Consider the following 19061-nt stretch of genomic DNA (forward strand, 5'->3'; position numbering starts at 1 on the left):
TAGTGGGGCTCAGTGAGAAGTACTCCTGTGCTTCCTTAGTGGGGCTCAGTGAGAAGTGCTCCTGTGCTTCCTTAGTGGGGCTCAGTGAGAAGTACTCCTGTGCTTCCTTAGTGGGGCTCAGTGAGAAGTACTCCTGTGCTAGAGAGAGAGAGAGATATCAGGGTTTTCCAGTGTTTGCTCTGGGCGTTGGGTCACAGCAGCTCTAGCAGTCTCAAGACTCTATATCTGTTTGCTCTCTCCTCTTAGTGGAAGCCTTAAGCATCTGCCTGAGAAATGTGATGGCACTTGTCTGCAGCTTTGTATATGTAGTGGGAGGGATATTGTGTGACCATTAGGCTAGATTTATGTGCGGAGCTAACGTAGGGATTCTCAAGTAGTGACATTACATGACGTTTTAGTTTTACATGGGAGAATGCATGTGTTGATTGAGGGCTAAACGCCTATTTTTCCTCTTGTCCCTCAATCACAGCTCTTGACAGCTACCCAGGGGCCCTCATTACGATCCTGACTGTTTTGAATGTGTTGGGAGAATGAAGAGGTTGCCCTTTTGAGTCAAGCATCTGATTTACATTTACATTATTGGCATTTAGCAGACGCCTTTATCCAAAGCAACTTACAACAAATACATTTGTCTAAGTAAGTGAATCATCTATCCATCAGTCATCATAAGAAAAAGTAATCTATGCTAGGACCAGGGGCCATTGGCAGTCACAATGCTAGAAGAAAGAATAATTACCTTTTTTGTATTATTATTAATTTATTTACAATAGATAAACTGTACAGGGGAGTAGTGGGGATGAAGAGGTATTTAGGAGGGACAGTTAAGATGTCGCCTGCAGAGATGGGTCTTCAATCTACGACGGAAGATAGGTAGTGACTCTGCTGTCCTGACAGTAGTGGGAAGCTCGTTCCCCCAGCGGGGCGCCAGAACTGTGAAAAGCCGTGACCGAGTAGCGCGACTGCTGCATTTACATAGAGGCGGCGGAGCCAGGCAGCCAGCCGAGGTGGAAGAGCGGAGTGATTGGGCAGGGCTTTGGAGGCTGACCATTGCTTGCAAGTAGGAAAGGGCTGTTCCCTTTGCCGCCCGGTAGGCGAGCACCAGGGTATTGAATCTGATGCGAGCTGCTACCGGGAGCCAGTGATGGGTGCAAAAGTGCAAGAGCATGTTGCAGTAGTCAAGGCAAGAGATCACAAGTGTCTGGACCAAGAGTTTTGCTGCTTCTCTGATGAGGAATGGACGAATCCTTCTGATGTTGTAGAGGAAGAATCTACAGGAGTGTGCTGTCACTGTGATGTTCGCTGCACAGGATAAGTGGTTGTCAAGGGTCACCCCAAGGTTCTTGGCTGTCTGGGAGTTCTCTACTGTGATGGAGAAGTTGGAGGGGGCAGGCTTTTCCCCGGGAGGAAGAGCAGCTCAGTCTTGTTAAAGTTGAGCTTGAGGTGGTGGGCTGACATCCAAGCAGAAATGTCTGCAAGACACGCAGAGACACGTGTTGCCACCTGGGAGTCAGAGGGGGGGAAAGAGAGAAAGAGTTGAGTGTCATCTGCATAGCAGTTGTAGGAGAAACCATGTGAGGAAATTACAGAGCCAGATTTGGTATAGAGGGAGAACAGTAAGGGCCCTAGGACAGAGCCCTGGGGGACCCCTGTGGTGAGAGCTCGTGGAGAGGACAGCGATCCTCTCGAGAGAAGGATCGGGTGGTTTACTGTGTTGAATGCAGCAGACAGGTCCAGAAGAATAAGAACAGAGGAGAGTGAGGATAGAAGGGAGAAAGATTTAACAGAGGGTAGGGAGGATAAGACAGAGGAAAAGAGAGTGGTGAGGGAGAGGGTACGCAGGTTGCGACGAGAGGATACAGTGTTTTGTAGACTGGCTGGAAGGGGGTGGATTTGAGGGGTAGGGAGAAGGATACAAAATACTGGACAGGTGTGACAGCGGAAGAACATTATGTTATCACTTAGGTGAGATAAGGAGTCCTGTGCCTCCCCCTCGATCAGAGTAGCTGTGTTTTTTGCTGGAGTAGCTGTGTTTTTGGTGTAATCCATGTCTGTGTGAGGGCAAGGAAGTGGAGGGAGATGAAGCAGGCGTAAGATGAGAGCCTCTGCTTTCCGGACCAGTAACTGGCAGTTCCAAAGTCCTCCCGCGACAGTGTCGTGATCAGTTCAGCATGGTGGGTAGATTAGATTGGAATGGTTGCGAGGGGAGGTATAGCGTCCATTTGTCCTCCGGAGGGATGAAATAACAGGAATGGAGAGAAAGCACATTGTGATATTTGCCGGTATCGAGAGAGAGGATTTGTGGGCAAGATGTACAAGATGTAGGTAGCGCTCAATACACTCAGAGTAGTGGGGGAAAAAAGCTAAAAGAATAAAAATACTTAGTAGTTTGGCTAGGTCCCAGAGCTTCAGGTAGGATAGCCACAGCAAAACTACCAACAACACACTGACTTGATCTGATCAAGCTTCTCTCTCTCTCTCTCTCTCTCTCTGCACTTCCTTAAAAGCATCTCTGATGTTCCATTAACAATCTGATTTTCTTAAGCCTTGTACACTTACTTTTGGCTTTAATTGTACTGCTAGTTTTCACATGAGGAGGAAACATCAAGGATTGACACCTTGCCAATTTGTCAATTTTCTCTGCGGCTTTGAATAGACAAACACTACATTTACAGTTGTCATAACGCTGCTTCAAACATACCGCTCTGCCTTCTCTTTCATCTGCAGCCAGCTCCCTTCCTGTTTCTGCACTTTCTCACACACACACACACACACACACACACACACACACACACACACACACACGCATTCTCTCTATCTATCTTTCTCTCTCTCCCTTACACACACACACACATGCACACAAGAGAGAACAAGGAGTGTGGCTGATGTGCTGATGTTTAAAGCACATGTGTGTCCTGCCCCCTGTCTGACAGAGGGCTGTTTATGCCGCTCCCTGACAGCCAGGGAGGAAACGGCTTCCGTCTTCCCAACAGCTGGAGCAGAGAACCCCCCCCCCCCCCCCCCCCCATGCTCCAGTCACAGCCTCGACCCCCTCCCGCCCCTCCTTCCTCTCTAAGGCTGGGAACCACAGCGTTCTGCTCTCGTTCCGACACATCCCCGGTGTTTTGGTGACCCTCTCCACTGTCCGGCCCGCTCCCCCGCATCTGTTTCACAGCTCCTCAGCAGCACACAGGGTGGCCCCTGGGTGGGTGTAAATCTCTCCTCGCTATCTGTGACCGGGGATGGGGAAGGGGGGGGATTGTCGGGGTTGTCCACCCTGTCAGAGTCCCAGCCAGGCCAGGGGGAGCACAAGGATGAGGTACATGGCTTTCCCAGGCTCTGTCTCAGTACTGAAGTCTAGCCTCCTTCAGATCCACTTTCCAATGTCGCGGACACCTATCCAGTCCTTGCTCTTATCAGCAGTATGGCAGGATGATGATGTTGAAGATGATGATGATGAAGATGAAGACAGGAGATCTGTATGAATATTACAACCTGCCAGAGCTAATGAAGGAAAGTACTGAAGAGTATTGGGACTAAGGAGCAGAGCTCCTCAGAGAAAGAGAGCGAGGAAAAGAGAGCGGTCGGTGGGAAAGGAGGAAGGAGAGGGTCATGTGATGGGTTGAGAGCAGCAGTGAGGCTTCCGTCCGTCTGTTTCCAGCTCAGCGGGGCCCCTAGGGTCCTGTTTCTGCACATCCTCCTGTCACTCAGAGTGTCAGAGCACAGGGTAGACACACACAAATACACGGCTCAGATAAGCCTGTAGTCTGGATGAGGTAATAGGAAAACCATACACTTCCTCCCTGCCATGGTAAAAATAGAGCAGGGCTGTTTTAAGAGCCCTCTCCTGGTCTTGGTCTCCGTCGCTACGCTCCCCTGGCAGGTTAACCCTTTCAACAGAGTCCACCAATGATTAGGGTTAGGGCTCTGATTCAGACCCCTAGATTCACATTGTGTTCTCTGCAGAGTTTAGCAGCTGGTAGTCCACACACACCTGTGGCTGGTGTGAGAGGGAGCTTCTCTGAGGGATTATGACAGGGGCTTTTAAACCACTCTGTCATCCTGAGATCCCATGGCTGGTGTTTTCTAGAAGATTGATTGTTTAGGCTACTTGGCTGCAGTGAAGACTACCATTTGAGTGCACAAGGTTGGCTTTTGAAGCCTAAGACCCTTTGGCTGTCTGTGATTTATAACCTTGCAAAACTCACAGATTACCTGGTTGTTGTTTTTTTTCAGAATTTGTACAGCTTTTACTGTCTGAGACTTGTCATTACTCCTTGCCTTTACTTCATGCTACTTTTACTACTGAAATACAGTGTTCTAATGGTGAAGTAAGGCACGTAATGGTATGTTTTCTGTGGGAAAAAATTGTGTGCGCCTCCTCCTTTTTCTAAAAGCCTTCTATCTAAACGATGTCGGCTTACTTTGCTGCGTTTGATCATTCCGCTTTTTTTATAACGGCATCCACTTGAACCCAGTAGACCTACCGCTAAATCCACTTTGTAAATTAAATTTTCTGATTTTTGCTCCCTAACCTAATTTTACAATCCCCTGCATGAAGTTGCTGACATCTCTGACGTCTACAGCCTTCAAAGCTGTACCAGTGTCTGTCAATAAAACCTGCCCTCCATCCCCACAACAAATCCTCACCTGGTCTCCTCAGGCTTTCTATTCCCTATTTTTCCTCCTTTTTTTGTGTTTTGGCTACACTTTGGCTGACCCCAGGACCAACCTTTTCAGGCCCGTCTCCCCTGGTTCGGTCTGCTCTCTTCCAGGCATCTGTTATCCAGATAAGCCCCTAGAGCACCAGCGCTGATTCATGGCTCTGCCACGGACGGAACGTTTGGCCGACAACATCCCGGTCTCTGCATCCGCCTCCAGTGGGCCCCCTCTTTTATAGCGTGTTACAATACAGATTTAGAGACAAAATCAAAAGTGACATGGTGGCAGGCTCTTCTGTTTGTTACATTAAGAGATTGCCTTTCAGAAAGGGAGGCTTGGGCATGTGAACGTTCAAAGGATCACCCCCTGTACTGTAACCTTGCCTGTGACAGAGATATAAAAACGTATGTTTTTTGTTGTTGTTTTACGATGACAGTTTGGGACAGGAGCCTCCTCCTCCTGACCAGGCTGTGAACTGTGTCCTCTTGCCAGAGTGAGTCGATGAAGGAACTCTGTGCAAAACAGCGCCGGTCTTGGCACCGAACATTAGCCGCTGAAACCCTTCCGTTGGCACTTGTTAATACAGGCCTACCCTGTTCTAAAGGTTGCCTCCTTTTCACGTCCAATCCAGGACAGGGCATCCCCATATGAAGGAGATTAGGTATCTCTCTGCTTCCCAGCGTGATGCAGGCCTTTCTGTCCTCTCTCCTCTCTCTCTCCTCTCTCATATGTATCGAGCGCTTGTTCTGCAAGGGCCACACTGTTTCACAGTCTAATTACAGGTCAATTAAAGGCTTTCCCCCCAGCTCCTTCTACCACTGCTCCGGCCACCGCAGCTTAGGGCTCAGCAGAGTGGGAGTGAAAGAGATATCATTTCATGTGGAGATCAGCCGAGAGAGGGACCTGAAAGAGGGGATTGGGGAAGGCCTCCCTCTGAATGGGCGAGTATCCCCCTCCACCCTCCACCTCAAAAAAGGGCCTCTGGGATAGAGGCCAAAGGATTATGGGAATATTCATGACTAGATAAAGGGGGGCGGCTGAATGGACGTGTCGCAGGGCTCATCTCTTAGGTAAACAGGACCCTAAATGGAGTTTTAGATCCCCCCCCCCGAGCGCAGAAGAGCCAGCAACGGCGACTCTGACCAGTTTTTGTGTTGCTTTTCCGTGCCTTGAAAAGAAAGCCTTCTTGTTGGGCCTTTTCTCTCCTTGTCGTCTTGTGGAACAAACAGATGGTGAAGGGAAATATATATCTGTTTCTCACCGTATCTGCAGAGAATATCGCCACTACTCACTCCCATGCATGGTCTCCCCGTCTCCCTAAAAGCTGGCAGGGTCTCATTCTAACGCCATTAAGAGGGTTTACTTAAATGAACGGCAGACAGTTTTGCCAGCTTGTGTCTGTCGTCTCTAAGTTGAACTTGAAAAGTTGAAAGATTTATTGAAAGGTTATGTTAAGAATGAACTATGGATGACCTTGTGTCTCTCCCCAACATGTCTCTGTGATCATCCCTTCCAGACTTCAGACTTGTTAAGTGGTCCACATTGAGCAACAAGCTCCCTACAGTAACTCCCCTATCAGGGCCACACCACATCTAAACCCTCCAAGCTTTGAAGACAAGCCAGGGGTTTTCCCATGTTTTGAAGAAGTGACAGAGATGCCCATCTCCCCCTTCCTCCTTCTCTTCCCTCCTAATCCTGATCTGATTGAGTCAGATTGAGTTATGTTGTTTCTGCGGCCGGTCAGTGCTCGGCCCACACTCCTGTGGTGTGTATGTTCCTTTGAGCCGGGCCATGTGGTGTGACAGGCTAGAGTAGAGCAGGGTTGGGTTTCAGCCCCACACCTGCCGTGGAGCCGTGTCAGCGTGCCCTCTCCCAGCCCTAATGCCTCCATTAGGTGCTGTAATTTCCCCCCAGCACCTCCACCATTGTGCCCTGACGTGTTAACAGAGTATCAAAGGCAGGGGAATTTCTTTTTGCCACCTGCCGAGAGAGAGAGAGAGAGAGAGAGAGAGAGAGCTTGTGTTTTTCCTTCCACGGCTCGTGCTGTTTTTCAGGACTACGTGTGTGTGTTTGAGGTCATAGTGTTTTCTTAACTTCTCTAAGCTTGTATTTCAAGACTCCGAGGTGTGTGTGACCTCAAAAGCTGCCGTGTGCCTTTCATCCGTCAGAAAAGAATACCTCTGCTCTGCAACCGTGCTCCCATGAAAGGGGGTCTCGCACGAGCCCCTCGCTCCGGAATAGGGTTACACTATCTTTGTTTTGACCTGAAATGGACATTGAAGACACTGTTGTTCTCAGGTCTAAACCATTATGATTTATCGTTCTGTGAAAACGAAGGAGTCTTGCATTTTATTTATTTTTTTAACTCAAGACTTTTAATGGTTTCTTAAATCATTAAGAGGCATAATGATGATACTCTATATGCATCTCGTGTGGCTGATTGATCAAACTATATCAGCAGTAGTTTGTGCTGCAGAGTTGTGTTTGAGTTTGTGCTTGGTGGACTTCCAGACAGATTACTGGAATAGTGAAGGAGAGGGAGCCGGGCTGGGTGCAGCTGGCATTGCTATAGTCTTTCTCTTTCTCTCTCTTCTGGCCCATAGATTTACCCCAGCCACTGTTTAATCAGTGATTAAGAGTTTCTGTTGCTCCAGACGTCGTGTGACAGTACATGTTTTGTGGACGGATTTCTCCTCAAAGGACAGTCTGGACAAAAGGCCCCCAGCAGGACAGCTAGGGCAACGCAATGACTGGACCTTTTCTAACATGTTTTCCCTTTCATGTGGAATGTTGTTATGGTATCTGCCTCTCCCCAAGTTTAGATCCATTAGGCGTGTGCCTGGAGGGACATACCATCTCATGCGTTAGGGGGGGGGGGGGTACTTTGATGTGGTGTGTGAGCTAACTGGAAATAGTACACATGGTGTTAAGTGGCCCTTTTTGAGGTTTGACAGAGTCAGCGGGGACCATCTGCTGTTGGAGTGAAAGGAGAGGTGGCTGGGTAAGGCACAATGGCCTATGACGGACCGGTCTGTTATTCACCAAGTAAAAACATACAGCGTTGTCACAGCGTTGGTTTCATAGCCATACTGTAAAGGTATGCATGGGCTATTGTTCTCCTGGTACTGGTACTGTATATGATGTCCTGAAGACGTAGCTGAAGTCCCTGTTGGAACCTCACATAGAAATACAACAGCAGCAGGGAAGGCTGGTGGAGGCAGAACCTTTATCAAGTGACAATATTGACGTTAAATCACGGCCTCGAGGGCATTATTGCTTTGATACAATGGGTTACAAATCCGAAAATTCTGACAAGAAAACAATGCTTTAAGTATTTTGTGATAGATTGTGGTGGTTTCTGCCCTGTGTTGAGAAATATAGTTCCTAAAACTGCAAACGTTGTCAAGGCAACGTGATACACTATTCTTCTACGGCGTAGGGATATCCTAATATGTGACGTAACCCGTGACATCTTTGTTATTAAATCACTGCTTCCAACACCTCTTATTAAATCACGTCTTCCAACGCCAATCACAAGCTTGATTTCATCAACCTGTTGTATAATACTGTATATTGCACTGCATTAAATGTTTTTTGTTTCCCAGGTGCAAAGATCTCACAAACCCCCTCTCTTTGTCTCTCTTTCTCTGCAGAGAAAGTGCGTGAGATTCAGGAGAAACTTGAAGCCTTCATAGAAGCTCTTCACAAGGAGAAATAGAACACCAGGTATTTGCTGCTATAGAAATGTCCTGTCCTAGTGACCAGCAATGTCCCAGGGCCTCTACCATAAACACTGAGTTCATGGTTCCTTACTTGCAGGTGGTGTTATTGTGAATCATGTGACCTGTATGTGAATACAATAACTGAGACATCTTTTTAATTCTCTTTCGCAGAACCATCAGAAGCAAACCTGCGGATCACAGACAAAAATGCACTGATCAAAGACAACTGATTCACCCCTCTGTAAATGACTGCCCCGCCCCCCTCCCTCTCCCCCACATACACATCTGATTTTAATGTCCATGGCTTAGCTTACGGCACCCCACACACACACTAAAGGGAGAAAGGAGAGGAGAAGCAACAGCAGTAGCAGACTTTTGTGAAAAAAGCTGGTGGAGTGGGGTCGGAGCTGTTTGTTGAGCAGGCCAGTTTATCAGCGTGGCGGAGAGAGGAGCACTTCCCCACAGCTCAGTGGGCTCCCTGTCACAGCCCTATGCCTTCTGTAGTGTTTAAAAGCCCCTGGATGTGTTCACCAGACATCTCCTCTGCTCACAGGAATTCAACAAATGTCTCGCCTTTTCTTTTTTTTTTCTTTTTTTGCCACAGAAGAGGAAGAGTAATAATAAAAAATAAAAAAAAGATGAGCTTACACACCTCCCTCTCTCCCTTGCTCCCTCGTTTCTAATAAATGAGGATGTTGTACAGGTTTTCTCTTCCCATTTCCTTTCCTTTGATTGGGAATGTGTTTAAGCTGCTCCTGCTCTCTCAGCGGTGTGTGCATGCGTGTGCGTGTGAATGCAAGTGAGCGTGTGCGCGCCCCGCGTGTGTCAATTACGCCACCTCTTGTGGGACACTGGGAGGGTGATAGAAAAGCTTGTCGCCTCCCTGGCTGTATAAGGAAGGGATTAGCCGTTCTCCCATCATTAGCACTCGCTGTACCTGTAGCATTCACCCCACTTAGGAATCCATGCACTTTAGTTAGCCCACAATGCTAGCTCTATCCCATCACCACATCAGAGCTTATCAAAAGTGGGTTTAGTACCAGAGATAATACTATTAACATCACTAAACCCTAGACCGTAGGTACATAACGCCAACGTTCAACCACCACCCCCACCCCCCTCACATCTTACAATTATATTAACAGTGGATCTATTGGATCTAACTATTTCACACACTAGGTGTTAAAAAGAAGATATTGTAGATTTTATTTCTTATTTTGTTGCAGCAGGTTTGATTTTGAGATTCATGACTGCCATAGATATGTACTGTAGAGCGTAAAAGGCCCTCTGACGTGCCCTACTGTGTGCGTGCGTGCGTGCGTGCGTGCGTGAACCTCATCACAGGAGTGTACTATATATGATAGCATTTCATTTCAGGGGGGATATACCACCTCCACATTACCAGGGATTTAGGCAGAATCAGCTTTGGATTCTATTGGACTAGAATCTAGTTCAACCTTGCTGTGGAACTATATGGTCCAATCATGGTGGGAGAGGAGGATCAGATGACCTCACTGTTCACTGTTGTACCAGGGTGGGCTATTTCAGGGGGGGGTGGGGGTTCACAGCACAGGCCTTTTGGTATAACTGGACTTACTCACTCTCCCTCTCCCTCCTCCTGACCCCCCCCCCCCCCCCCCCCGTCCTCTGTTTATACTCCTCTGCTCTATCTCTCCACACTCTCCTGCCTCTTGGTAACTCACGCTGTCTGACTCGCTGTGATCTACTGGTCTCTGTCTCTCTCTCTCCTTTTTTCTGCATCCCCTCTTTTCTCTCTTCCTCCATCTCTCTGTCTATTCCCCCTCTCTCTCTCTGTCACACACTCTTTCTTCACTCCGTTTCACTCTGCTCCTAGCTCTAAAAGGTATCAGAATATGGACTGAAGGTTTGGGGGGCTAACTGAACCCTGGTCGTTCATGTGTATATGGGTCTGTAAACCGGATGTTGTGTACATGTAAAGTTAATGAAAATCATGGATCTGTTATCACTTATGGAAGAATATCAGTGTCATGCTTGTAACAGTATATCCATTGGTTGGTTAAACATATATTTCTCTTTTATGTTGTAGAATGTAATGTTTGCATGGTGTACCCCATCAGATGTGCTTTATTTATTAAATTCGATTGTGTTTAAAAAGAAAAAAAAAGTTGACGTTAATAAAAATGGCATTTTCCATGAAGTGCTGTGTGTGTGTGTTCCTTTCCACTCTGTCATCTCCGTGTGTCATCTCTGTTGTCACTCAATCAGCATTGTGTTGTTTGTGTGTGTTTGCTTTTGCAGACACGTATGTATCCCCACATGTAAATACATGTTTAAGTCCTTCTTAGAGAGAATACAAGCATAAACTGTCAAAAATAAAAAAATTAGTTGGAAGAAACGGGTAAGTGACTGTCACTCAGAGGCATGACAGACATACACACATATCCTGTATGCCAATGTCAGCCTGGTTAGCTCATTTTTTTCCCTCTGACAATGAAACCATGTTAGTTTGAGAGCTGGTAAATAGGTTTATAACAGTCGTGTTGAGTTGGTTGGTGTGGAAATGTGCTAATGTGGGTCATCCTCCACACATATCAGTATCCATCTCTCTGTTCTTCCAAGAGTGGTGTTTAGTGTGTGTTTTTTTTTTTTGGCTCAGTCTGTGGTTGTCCTGCAGCTAATGGTGACCTGTATACTATAGTTGTGTAGAGACCTCTGCTCCTGGTCTGGACTAACCGCTAACAGCCTCCATGTCCAGGTCTCTCTAGGCTCCTCTCCTCCTCGCCCGGGTGAGGACGCAGCAGACCCCCGAGGCGGCGTGGGGAAGGCAGGGGGGAGGCAGAAGGCAGAGGGCTGACTGATTAATAACACAGGGGCTAGAGGTCCTCCACTCCTGGGCATCCTCTCCTCTTTCACAAGGGTCTGGTTGTTACTGCATCTCCACCACACCAGGGGGCACAGGGGGTGGTGGTGTGGGGGGGGGGGGGTGCCTGCTTGCTTGCTGCCAGCACCTAAGGGGGCACACACACACACACAAACACACACACATATACATACGCCTGGCGTTAACTGGCTGTTTTCATATTCAGGCCTGCTATTATATTCCCTGTTTGTAGCTCAAAAAAAGAATAAAGAAAAAGGAGGCTTTAACCTAATGACTCTGTACAGGGTCTGAAAAGAAGGAGGGGGGAAAAGTCAACCTCCAGCAGAATGCTTTTGTGCTATCAGATAACCATGTTCAGAGGAGGCGGGGGGACACACTATACGGCCATTAGCATCTCCAAAGGCCGTCACGTTGACTAATAGCTGGGCCCACAACGGCACAGTGGCTCAGTTTGTGTTTTCCCCCATTATGCTGGTGACACAAAGGCAGCCGAAGACTGGTAAAGACCTGTCAAATGTGCCACTGCAGCTGACGGTCACAAAGCTTCATTTCTACTCTTCCCAAAAGAGTAGTCTTTTTTTATTTTTAATCCTCCCCTCACCACCACCACCACCACCAGCAACACCCCCCTCCCCCCCACAACCCTCCCCTGCCTTTTGGCGGGACAGGGGGCTGGGGTGAGGGTGTAGTAGAGGGTAGGTATGTGGATAGCACCATCATGAATAAGCCTTGGGAAAGGGAAATAAATTGTGAAGTTGGGCGGGTTTTGGCAGTTAGGGCTGTGTTAGCGTTTGTTTGCAGGCTTGTTGGGGAGACAGGCATTGTTTCCTCTCTGTCTCTGTCCTGTTTTGGAGGAGTTGATAAAGAGGCAGTGGGACAGGGTGGGAGAGAGCCTGGACTGGGAACCCCACACTCACACTGGCCCTTCAGCTGACGGGAGAATGGGGACTATGTGATTTAATGACAGTGTACAATAACTCAATAACAAGATTGCTAAATATTCCCCTTTTGGATGTTCTTGAGCGAATTTCCCATTGTCCAATGAAGACTTGAAAAACTTAAGACATTAAATACTTAACTTTAGTTATTTTTAGCATCAGTAAGACATTATAACGACACTTTACAGTGGCATGTGCATAATGTGAATTATAGCAATGAATATATACTCTTCTAAAATTACATTTTTCTATCAAAAGAGCACCATATTTCAAATGCTTGAGCAAAGAAACAGTGTTTTAGCTGTCCTACTGATTCATGGCAAAGGAACTACACAGCGTATAAAATTGAATTTCAGTGATCAAGTCACACTACTCAATGCGAAAAATAAATACAGTATATATGAATCAATTCCATTGTGCCCTTGAGGCAAAGTGACACTGTAAGTCACTGTGTTATCAGAGGGTTGTGGAAGCAACAGGCTTCATTCACCATTTCCAGCAACAAACCCTTTACTGTCCCCAGGTCCCAGTGCTTTCTGCAGAGGGGAGAAAAGATGTCACAATTGGCTATTGTGCTCATTATGTCGGAGGCATCTTCCCATTGCGCTGTGGGGTCCATTCCAATGCTGAATTAGGCCCATGGGGATTTTGGCCAAGTCACAGAGGTCAGTGACCCCCCTACACACACACACACACACACACACACACACACACACACACTGGCCAATCCCACCCCACACCCCTGTCCTTAGATTCATGGTGAGCCATAAATTACGCTAAGTACTTAGTGCTGAAATTTTAGCGACTGATGCATTGAAAGAGTAGCCCCTGTGTGAATCCTGAGGTGTTCCGTGTTTGTGTGTGTGTGTGTGTGTGTGTGTGTGTGTGTGTGTGTGTGTGTGTGTGTGTGTGTGCGTGTGTGTGTGTGGGTGAGTGCGTGTATGTGTGTGTGTGTGTGTGGGGGGGGGGGGGGGGGGGGGGGGGGGGGTGTGTGGGTGTGTGGGTGAGTGTGTTAGGCACTGATAGCACAGAGGTGGCAGGGCAGCAGCTCGCCACTACATTTTCTCACCATTCATTCCAATGGCCGGCCAAAAAAATCCATAAAATGACCTCACCGTCTCACGGCAGGGAGTGCCATAAATGAATTAGCCCTTTGTGGGGGAAATTGGGCCATTTAATAGATTCCGCATGGAAAAAACTATATTTCTACACTAATCCCCCCCAGACGGTTGTTGTCCACTCACGCACAGGGTTGCCCAACTCACAAAACAGCCCTGTTTCACTCTCACTCAAAAGGGATGGCAACACTTACTGTTAGAATTCAATTAACAGGACACCCATCGACCAAGACAGGGTGTTAACAGACCAATGAAACACATTGAAACAGCAGGATAGAAGTGCAGGCGGTGGTGTGTGTGTGTGTGTGTGTGTGTGTGTGTGTGTGTGTGTGTGTGTGTGTGTGTGTGTGTGTGTGTGTGTGTGTGTGTGTGTGTGTGTGTGTGTGTGTGTGTGTGTGTGTGTGTGTGTGTGTGTGTGTGTGTCTGTGTTTGTGTCTGTGTGTCTGTGTGTGTGTGGGGGGGGGGGGACTTTTATGTGGAGATAAGGAGTTGCTATGGAAAACAGATCACCACACAAACTGTTTCTTAAGGGAGGACTGAGAGGGAGGGAAACCCCTGCCTTTAGCTTTAGGGGTAGTGGGTTTGCATGGACTTAGAGGGATTATGTGAGCATTCATGGCAACCCAGGGGCTAGCAGGTGAGGTCTGGGCTCAGCTGGCTCATCCTTTAGGTAAACAGTGGTGGTGGGGGAGATGGGTTGCCAGGCCCTGGCTTGGTTGCCAGGATGAAAGTGTCTCTGTCCACAGTTCTGATCACCCCCCACCCCCCCCCACTCCTCACCCCCTCCCACAGAAGAGTTGTTCTGACAGGGGGCCAGCACTTGTCCCGGGATGGGGAACACTGAGGACCCGCTTTCAACTGTGTAAGTGGCATAGTGTGGCCAAACCAAAAAAGGTCTGGTGACATTACTTGACTGGCAAGAATGGTATCTTAGCTGGCTCTAAAACCAAACGCAAATAGGGAGAGGGCCTCAGTGTGAATGCCGGGGCTACATGCTAGCTGCAGGTTTCTATGGCCGACATCCGTAGCATAGCAGCGTTGGGTTAAAGCAGAGTAGAAATTACAGCTTGGCTGGTAAAGTGATCAACGCCAGATAGTCTTTGTGTCCTTCAGGAAATGTTGAGCTTGCTTAGATCGAGCTGATACATTAATTGGCTTTGCATTTCCAAATGGACTTGTTTGCTGTGAGCTTTGGGCGGGGACTGTGAAGGAATAGATTGTCATTGGTAGAATGGTACATTTTCTTCCCAGAACAAGATTAGTCACTCTGAACCATGACGCTTTTGTATTGGAAAAGCGGTTTTCCATTTGCATTCTCTCTTTTTGAGGTGGATAGAATGAGAGATATTTTTTTACTTAGTTAACAATCAGTTTTTTTGCTCCTCAAACATGGTAGGTTAAGTAGATAAATTATTTTTCTGGGTTGGAGTGTGATGTTAAGAAATATACATCATTTACTGTAAAATACAGGCTCGGTCTGTTGCTCTGGAGTTGAACTCACACTCAATTTTACCTCGTTGAATGGACCGTGACAGCAAAAGTGAGAACGTAAAATATAATAATAATAATACAGAGCATAACTAATGTTTCATTTACTGTGTTGTGTTGGAATGTATTTCATAGTTCAATAATTTAATTGAAAACTGCAATGTGAGAAAGCGAGAGAGAGAGAGAGAGAGAGAGAGAGAGAGAGAGAGAGAGAGAGAGAGAGAGAGAAATAGAAATACTGCCCTCATATCGATGGTTCTCAGGCGGACCCCTCACTGCGTGTCAAAGGGCCATGTGTACAGATGAATATCACAGATGAGCTGATGGAGGATTAATCCCATAGTTCATATCCTCCATAGAGAAACACATGACTCTCCTCTGCCCTGTACTCATGTGGAAGTACAAGAGTGCATGTGAATGCTGGATGACACATTCAACATAGGCCTTGCTCGCCTCTTCCCTCCTCTCACATGTTCTCCACCATGTCTCTTATCCCCTCCATTTGTTTCCTCTGTCTCTCTTCCTCTCTTCTCATTTCTCCCTGCCTCGGTTTCTTCCCTTCCTCTCTTCCTGGCCTGTTTGTTCACCTGCCTGTCAGCCCTGACCCGGCCCGTGCTCCCTCTGAGAGGCCCACTGCCTGACCCCCTGCCCTCCTCCTCCTCCTGCCCCCCTGCCATGTCTCTGGCCTCCACACGCCCCTTCTATGGCCAGGGCATCCCTGACCTTCCTCAAACATTGAGTCCTGGACCGTCCTGGACCAGGCTGTTACACTGCCTGTTGGGTTTGACAGTTGCCGGAGAACGGCTTTGTCCCTATTGTCCAGGTCTGGTGGATGACTCCTTCCATGCCCTTTGAAACCAAGGGAGATGGTGTGTGTGTGTGTGTGTGTGTGTGTGTGTGTGTGTGTGTGTGTGTGTGTGTGTGTGTGTGTGTGTGTGTGTGTGTGTGTGTGTGGGTGTGGGTGTGGGTGTGTGTATGTGCACGCATGCATTGCCAAAGTGTGTGGGTCCGCCATCACTGTGATCTGGTGCTCAGGAATGTTTGCTCTGACAATACAGAGCAACTGTAGTCAGTCTCCCTGGCTCTCTAGCCTTAAGTCAAACAGACACTTGCAGGGCAAGAGGCAGCCCTTTATCTGTTAGATGCCGTCTTCCCTTAAAAGGAGGAAGGTAAATAATTGCAGGGCTTTAATAGGTTGATAATGTGGTCCCAGGGTGCAGGGCTGACTGTCTCTGTGCAAACAGGCCGATCCTCTGTCTAGAGAGCTACAGCACGTTCTCCTTCAGCACACTGCCCACAGCTCACACTGAGAGGAGATTTAAACATCGAAAACACACACTTTCTGCCTTTCATCTGACACGCATACATCCATACATACACACGCTCACGCTCACTCGCATGTGCACACACACACACACACACACACACACACACACACACACACACACACACACACACACACACACACACACATACACATACACACACACACACACACACACACAATCAAATATGCTGTGTCTTGTCTTTGTATCAGTTGAATTTGCTCTGTGTGTGACAGGCACAATGTGAGTCAAATGTGTAAATCTGTAACTCAAAAAAGGATTCTGCTGATATATTCATGTTCAATTAAATAAATACTTATTTCTTCCTTTACACTTTGTTATGCTTTTACACTTCAGGCATTTAGAGAAACCACTAGCACAAACCTAGATATTTTATATATGATTTAAACTGACAGTTTAAATCATATATTGGTAATTTTACTCTATTTTTCTCTACATCTCTCTTTAACACACACACACACACACACACACACACACACACACACACACGCACTTTCATGCTGGACACATTCTGACTCAGACTTGCCGTCTCAAGTCAACATTTCCACTAGTTTCACAGATCCTGACAAAAAAAAAAAAAAAGTTTACCTGCAGGCCTCATTTCCCCTGTGAAATGTTGACCTCTTGACTATTCTACCTGCCTCTCCAACACACTCGTCCATACTCATCCCTCGTACCCTCGTCTGCTCCACCTCTATCAAGATAACAACCCCCCCCACCCCAATACACACACACACACACACACACACACACACACACACACACTCATGGGCAAACAATTCTCCCTGTGGTATCCAGGGACCAATTAAGAGAGTCTACCTGCCTGGGGCTGTATGCCTCCCCCCATCCCTAAATTTACCCCTCATCCCCCCCAATCCCCCCACCGACCCCCTGACCCCTGACACACGACCCCTGTGCTGAATGAGAACACACAGAAGCGTCAGAGCAATACCCCAAGCCATTCCAGCACCCCCACCTCACACATGCACACCCTCCGGCCGTACACACTGAAGAGAACTGGAGTGAAACGCATGCACCACTGGCCTTAGACACTAGTAACCCCCCCCCCCCACACACACACACACACACACACACACACACACACCATCCCCCCACTAGCCCCCCGAGGACAGAGGGAGGTGTGGGGATAGTCTGGGCCGCAGGTCAATACAGTCCAAATTGGAACAGGACAGCTGCAGAGGGCTGCATAGGAACCTACAGCGTCCTTGTACAGTGATACAGTGCAGCCCTTGAAGACAAGGCAAGGGTAGAGTAAATCAACCTCTCTACCTCTCCATTTGTACAGATTGATAAACACATACACAGACCCTGCATATCTGCACACTTCAGAAGGGAGGTCTGTGTGCGAGTACATTGAATTGTTATGCTGTATGAAAACAAAACATGTATGAAACAAAATAATGTATTGTATCACTTCTTACTTTTCAGTCTACAAGGCAATCATTTGTCCTCATTTTTAGCTTTTTGATTCTCATTTTAAATTTTAAGGATTTGGTTACATCAGTTTTCTTGGACCAATGTGTATCGTATCTTTGTGTTCCACCCAGCCTAGCTTGTTGACCAGTGTGTCAGGACATCAAAGTGCCCCTACAGCTTCGTGGTGAAGACATAGGCCGTAGGATCAGACCAAAGCAACACAACTAAGCCCAACCTGAAAGAGCTGTGAAAGGCAGAGAGGGCTGGTAATATGGGATCATCCCTGCTGTAATACCTCACACCCCCTCCACCACCACCCCCACCACAACCCCCAATACCACCCCCCAACAAAGAAGGCCAGTCCGGCAGTCCGATGGCCATTCTCTGACCAGGTCTCCATGCCAACCCCGCTCTTCGGACCCAACCCCCCTCCCCCCACCCCCCTCCACAAACGCCACCAAGGGTCCGGAGCCCTATGCCCTCTTCCCCCTGTCCCGTTCTGCCCCCCACTCCATATTCTAATCTGCTGGATTAAAGCCAGAGCTTCTTTGTGTCTGGACGTGTCCAAACATGGCATGGGGTCAGAGGTCCGCCTGGTCGCTGACCTTGGCCCCTGGTGTGTCCCCGGTGGCCTGGGGTGAGGGGGTTGTCCCGGGGGCATCGGGGCGTAGCGGGGGCCACATAGCAGTCTTCTCTCCGTGGCAGGTCCAGTCTGTAATCAGCTCAGAGGATGGTCTGAGCCCGGCTGGCTTTGTCCAGCTGCCTCTCAAAGGCCTGGCGCTGAATAGAAGGGCAGGTCGAGGTCAGACTGGCCACAGTGCTCCACTGCCTTTGAAATGCCATCGATACCCCCCGGACCTACTCTCCTCCGCCCTGCTTTGCTACTCTGTGTGGACAGTAGACACCCAGATGCAAAACTTGACATGACTGCTACTATCAACCACTGACAAATTACTGCTCATACTATATGTCCATTTGTATCCACCAAAATATAGTTTGACCATCTAAATATGGTCTTACTGTAACCTTCTAAACATGTTTATTCCTCTGAGAGATACTGTACTCTATGACAAAGTATGTTAGAAACATACCCACTACAAATCCCAGAAGTCTGTCATTATGCTTGTCCAAATACAGAGGCTTTGTAGTCTAGAGGTGTCCTGATTAAGTGCAGGGCTAGCCAGGTGGGGCGTTCCATCAGTACACACAGACACAGACACATACACAGACACACACACACACACACACACACACACACACACACACACACACACACACACACACACACACACACACGCACGCACACGCACGCACACGCACGCACACACTCCAGACATGCACAGCGTGTTGACACAGAACTCAATTACGGCTGATAAACTCACAGGCCCCGATCGGTTAAACGCAGCCGCTAATGTCTTTAGCCTCTCCTCCCTCAGAGAGCAGCTCCAGACGCTAATTCTATTTGAGCTGTCTACTGCTCCGTTGTGGCA

At 47.9% G+C, this 19061-nt stretch overlaps 1 protein-coding gene across 8 annotated transcripts in view; it reads left to right on the forward strand.

The window, feature by feature from the left end:
* Window positions 1–10560, forward strand: part of opa1 (OPA1 mitochondrial dynamin like GTPase) — a 31862-nt gene extending 21302 nt beyond the window's left edge. For all 8 annotated transcript variants that reach the window (XM_083671952.1, XM_083671956.1, XM_083671953.1 and 5 more), the window contains 2 exons: window positions 8313–8385; window positions 8553–10560. In XM_083671952.1, coding sequence (XP_083528078.1) covers window positions 8313–8377 — 65 coding nt within the window. In that variant the 3' untranslated portion in view covers window positions 8378–8385; window positions 8553–10560. The remainder of the gene's footprint in view (window positions 1–8312; window positions 8386–8552) is intronic.
* Window positions 10561–19061: the final 8501 nt, after the last annotated feature.

This window comes from Argentina silus, assembly GCF_951799395.1.
Source record: "Argentina silus genome assembly, chromosome: 6".
Classification (NCBI taxonomy): Eukaryota; Metazoa; Chordata; class Actinopteri; order Argentiniformes; family Argentinidae; genus Argentina; species Argentina silus.